The 5394-nt window shown below is 32.4% G+C and overlaps 1 protein-coding gene across 1 annotated transcript; it reads right to left on the bottom strand.

Annotated features, from left to right (window-relative positions):
* Nucleotides 1-818: 818 nt before the first annotated feature.
* Nucleotides 819-4973, bottom strand: LOC115973792 (homeobox-leucine zipper protein HOX3). Its single transcript, XM_031094032.1, has 4 exons — nucleotides 4799-4973; nucleotides 4255-4436; nucleotides 3837-3916; nucleotides 819-1391 (listed from the first exon to the last, which is right to left on the bottom strand). Exons 1-4 carry the CDS (start codon nucleotides 4872-4874, stop codon nucleotides 1067-1069), a joined length of 663 nt encoding a protein of 220 aa, XP_030949892.1. The 5' UTR covers nucleotides 4875-4973; the 3' UTR covers nucleotides 819-1066.
* Between the last annotated feature and the right edge of the window lie 421 nt (nucleotides 4974-5394).

The raw sequence follows: 5394 nt of genomic DNA, 5'->3' as shown, positions 1-5394 counted from the left end.
CAGACGAAAATTAGTGAACTTAGAACCACCCCTTCTTGTAAAGCTCATTAATGGAATTTTTTTCCCCCTACTTTAAAAAAAAAAAGAAAAAAAAGAAAAAAAAAGTTTTTGCAATAAGAGTATAAGACAATGAGAAATCTAAAGGGTAATGAAGCTTCGTTTTGGTATAGTTTATTTTACTTAAAATAGGTTAGACAAAAATACAATTTATACTTAAGTTTAAAAAAAATTATTATACATAACCAAATAAATTAAATACATCCCAAAAAAAAAAAACTAGAGATCCATAAAGTGGATGGGACCTCATCCAACTCACTAGTTGACCACTTTCAGTTCAAGTAGGGTTGTTTAATTCTACTAATTATTAGGGTCGCTTTATATATCTCATATTACTTTAGGATCAATTCTTTGTAATATACAATCTAATCTTTTTGTTTAAAAAAAAAAAAAAAAACTAATTGCATAATAATCATTAACCCACGAATCCCATGGGATCTCTCAAATTTGCTTTGTACAATGACGAAGACGAAGTTCCATTAGACTATAAAAGTGACGTGACTGATATAGGTAAAGTGGTGACAAGCATTTATCTGAACTACAATTTCAAACCACAGAAAAATAATGCACACCGTATATATATAGCCACTATAACCAAATCCGAACCCTGTCCCATTATACCTTATATTATTATTTGCAACTTGCAACTTTTTTTATTTTTCCCTTTTCTCTTTGGCCTTGGCCATGTCGGTTGTTGACATGATAAAATATTAGATTTTGATTCTATATGGTCCCAGATTATTGACTAACTTGTTATAACATTTCCAAAACTTGCAATCCTTTCTCATTAGTTTCCTAGGTAAACATGGCAACATGACCAACACAACAGAAAAACACCCCCAATTAAAAGTATCTATATAGGAATTGATATTAAACAACATTCCATAGACACATTTTTTTTTCTTGTAAACTACTATGAACATTATCTAATCTAATCTTTTCCTTTTTCTTTTTTCTTTTTTTTTCTTTTTTTTCACTTAAATGGGTCATTACACATGATAATAACCGCCTAACAAGCCGCCGGAGATTGCCGGGATTGAAGGGTGGACGTTGTCACTTTGGTAGACATTGTGGTTGTGGTGGTGGTGGTGATGGCGGTCTTGCTGGGACCCTTTTCAAGATTAGTGGTGGTCACACGCTCGCAACGAGGGCACATTGTCAGAGTGGATGCTGGGAGGGGCTCACAACTATGGGGAGAGATTACTGTAGGTGGGCCCACTTTCATGGCCCTCAGCTCCTCAACCTCTCTTTGAAGCCTCCGATTCTGCTCTGTCAATGACCCAAACCATCTCTTCAAGTACTCACATTCCATCTCTGTTTGTTTTAGCTTGCTCCTGTTCAAATCACAATGTCTAATTTAGTTAATTATATATATGCATGTGTTATTTTTGCATGCTTTCAAGTTGCCATTGCACAAAAATATCTTGTTCTTCTCTTCTTGTGTGTGGCCTGTGTCTACACTCTTTTTAATTTAGTGGAAAATGTTTTTGGTTTTTTTTTTTTAAGAAAGAGAATTCGAACTCAAATTCTCTTATATAGGAAGTATTGGATAATGTTTTTTTTGGTTTGTAATAAGTGAAAGAAGGGAATTCGAACTCAAATTCTCCTAAGTATTGGATAATGCTATTGAACTACAAGGTGTATAATAAATCTTGGAATCAAAAAGTTTAGGTGCTTATGCTTATGGTTATGGAGGTAGTACTTTTCAGAATTCAGAATCATCTATAATCTGGTTTTTCCTCAGTGATTTTTTTACCCTCGTGATTACTGAGTGATCAAAGTGTAATTAATGTTCTTACCATCCATGCATGCATAGGGCACAAAAGGAAGAAAATTTGGTCAATTAATTTTCAATGTTTCAAAGGTAATAATAAGTGCATCAATTTCCCATTTTAAAAAAAGAAGTGCAACAATTTCTTCTATAATAACAATTACTACTGGTACTAGACCTAGTATCATAATAAAGTAAAGCGCATAATATTGTTCTAAAACATCTTGATTCATAAACAGTTTCAACTGATCTATTATTATGCTTAAGAAATGGCAATTTAATATTGAAATAATAATAATAAATAAAAGAAAAGAAACTTCAATTTCCCCAATTGCCACAACTACAAGAAACAAAATGAAGATAATTAAGAAAGTAGTAGATATAACGTAGTTATTACTATGTACAAACTAATTAAAGATCTTTAATTGGCATCCTCTCGAGGATACCATTGCTTTTATTGGCATCAATTCGATAATTTAGCACACGTTACACGTAATGTCTAATTACATAAATGCATGGCTGGTCCAAAAGCATAGCGAGTCAAAGTTGCACTTATTAGAGTGAAGCACACGAGGAAGAAGAACTTATGGACCTCAATGTACTGATCCTTATAATAAATAGAGTGCTATCATTATTATTTATACTTTGGACAACCATCATTATATTGATGCACAAAGATGAGCTCATGAGATAACCATATCATTAATTGCTCATAATTTTGCTGAGCTATCTTTTTTCTCTCTTTTTAAAAAATAAAAACAAAATGAAAATTAAGCTGCTGAGATAATTATCAAGTATCTATGGGAATTGGTAGGATTATTAATAATAATAATAATATTATTATTATTTTGGTCTACGGTTGCAAAGTGCAAACCCCACCAACTCCATCATTTTCTATTAGTATTTACCCGATTGCCAAAAACAGTGTGTTGCAACATTATTTTTGACAATAACTGGCAAGTTATGCCCAACCATTCAATCCCAACAGCTACTATATCTGAAAAAGATATTAGCTTAACTAACGCAAAAGGATTTCATTTCTCAAAATAATTTTATATAATTCCTATTATTTCATCATTAATGTAACTATTCCGCATTTAGATTTTCACAAACCATGTGTTGGAAGTATTTCCAACTTGAGGTACATCCTGGATTAATTGTAGTAGTCCTAATTCTTTATTAATCATGAATTCTTTTTCTTTTTTTTTAACTGCAAAACCATGTATGGATATTTACCTAATCCATATTGATGTTTTTCTTCCTAATTTTGTACATATAAAATTCAAGTATAGAATTTTTGTTTTTTTTTTTTTTCCCTCTTAAAAGTACTAATTTATACATATTGGTGGGTCGTCAACTCACCACTTTACCTTCCACTTCCGGCACTTCTTACAAAAAGAGAAAATGTTATTTGAACTAGAACTCAATAACAAAATGAAGACAGTTTTGTGTTAGCTCTTTCCTTATAGGTAAGATGTGAACAACTCATTTGACAAAATTTATTGTGTGCAAATTTTTCTGACCCTCTCCTTAAAGAGGAGGAAAGATACCATTTAGCTACAAAGACTTAGATAAACCATTACGTACGTATCACATAAATTTTTCTAAGATATATATATATATATATATATTTTTTTTTTATAACAAATTTTTCTATGATATCTATACATATATATATATATATATATATATACTTTGACGATCGATCATAAAAAGTACCTATATTATTTTCCAGTAAAATGACAAAAGCAGCCCCATACGAATCAGTATGGTTATATTCTGTTACATGTATTATGTGTTTGAAGAAAATCTTATGCCAAAAAATGGATCGCTTTCCAATTTATAAAGAGTACGAGTTATACGGGTTAGAAATTTAGAATCGGATTCAGATTATATACTCTGTAATATTATTATTCTGTCAACCTTAAATATCTATGACTATTCCCAACCACCAACAAAGAACCATAGCATTGAATTTCAACTAAAGCATATATTTAGGGTACAGTACCTGGCCCTACGGTTCTGAAACCACACCTCCACTTGCCGTGGCCTCAGCTTCAACTGCATAGCCAAAGCCTCTTTTTGTTTCTGCACAACAAAAAACTCCAAAAGAGTTAATAAACTTCGGCAACATATTTTCATATAACCATTACATAGGAGAGAGACTCTTATAATCCCATAAATAAAACAAAAATGCAATTACGAGACGAGACTAGACCCGTTAACAATTATCTTATCCATTTGATATATGTAATTTCGTGTTTGAGTTTCACAGTTGTATGGGACCCACACGATTTGAAGGAGACAACGAATATTTCAGTGGAATGAAATAAGTTCTCAAAACTTTTATACGAAAGTCCTAGTCTTGCACCTCTTCATTTTATTTTTGTATTTACCAATAAGAAAGAAAACAAAGAGAGGTTTACAGGGTTTAGGGTGTGGTTTTGTCTGAAACTTTCTTCAAGGAGACGAGATTGTTCCTTAGTGAGACGAAGTTTCTTGCGAGGAGGGCCTCCGTTGCTGCTTTCTTCTTCATCATCTATATTCATCGTGATCCAATCTTCTTCAGCACCTATTGATGGTACTTGGTTTATGTCCAAGTCCCTCACTGCAAAAAAAATTATCAGTAAATAATAACCCCCTTCACTTTTTATTTAACATTGTTATTGTTCACCAAATTTTTACAAAAAAGTAAAAATTTGTATAAATCAACCACATATTTATACAACACGAATCTTTCTTGATGCCATGGGATATGAAAGAAAGAAAATTCATGTGATCATGATTCATGCACCATAAAAGCTCCAAAAATATGAATTATTGAAAGGAGAAACCGATATCTGATTGGCATAGCAATAATATTGTGTAAAATAAAGCTCAAAGAAGAACAAATAAACTTGCCAAACAAAGAGAGATATGAAAGAAACAGAAACGAAATGAATAATTAAAGTAACAAAGTTTGTAGCTTACCAGATGAAGATGAAGCAAAGCCAGGCATAGATATGGTCAATTCCAAAGCAGATGAGCTAGAAGGGAAAACAGCCATGAAACTTGTACAACAAATAAGAATTCGAAGAAGAAGAAGATTTTGGCAAAGGGAAAAGGTAAAGTTTCACCAAAAAAAAAAAAAAAAAGCCCAATAGAAGACACAAATGGAAACAGAAGAAGATGATGAAATGGAGAGAAAAAGGTTAAGATATAAAGGTCAAATAAATAGAGAGGAGCATGGAAAAAGACGGATACTGAGGTTGGGTGTGTTTTTTTTATTTTTTTTTATTTTTTGTGTGTTTTGTAATAGGAGTTGGTTTAGGGTTTTTGACTATGGTCGTCAAGTCAAAGGTTGTGACCCGTCTGATTTTGGACACGTGTCATACTGATGATAAGGCTCAGTGTGGGAGAAAAACCAGCAGATTTTCCTGTTTAGAGAGGGGCCTCAGTCTTGTGTTGTCGGTTCTAAGGTCAGCTGGTGATATGATTGGGAGCTTAGACTAGGCCTCAAGCCCTCCTCCTACACCTACAACATTTTTTATTCTTTTTTATTTTTAATGTCCCACATAAATTCTTTT

Source organism: Quercus lobata, chromosome 1, assembly GCF_001633185.2.
Source record: "Quercus lobata isolate SW786 chromosome 1, ValleyOak3.0 Primary Assembly, whole genome shotgun sequence".
NCBI lineage: Eukaryota > Viridiplantae > Streptophyta > Magnoliopsida > Fagales > Fagaceae > Quercus > Quercus lobata.
This window is presented reverse-complemented; position numbering and strand designations above follow the sequence as displayed.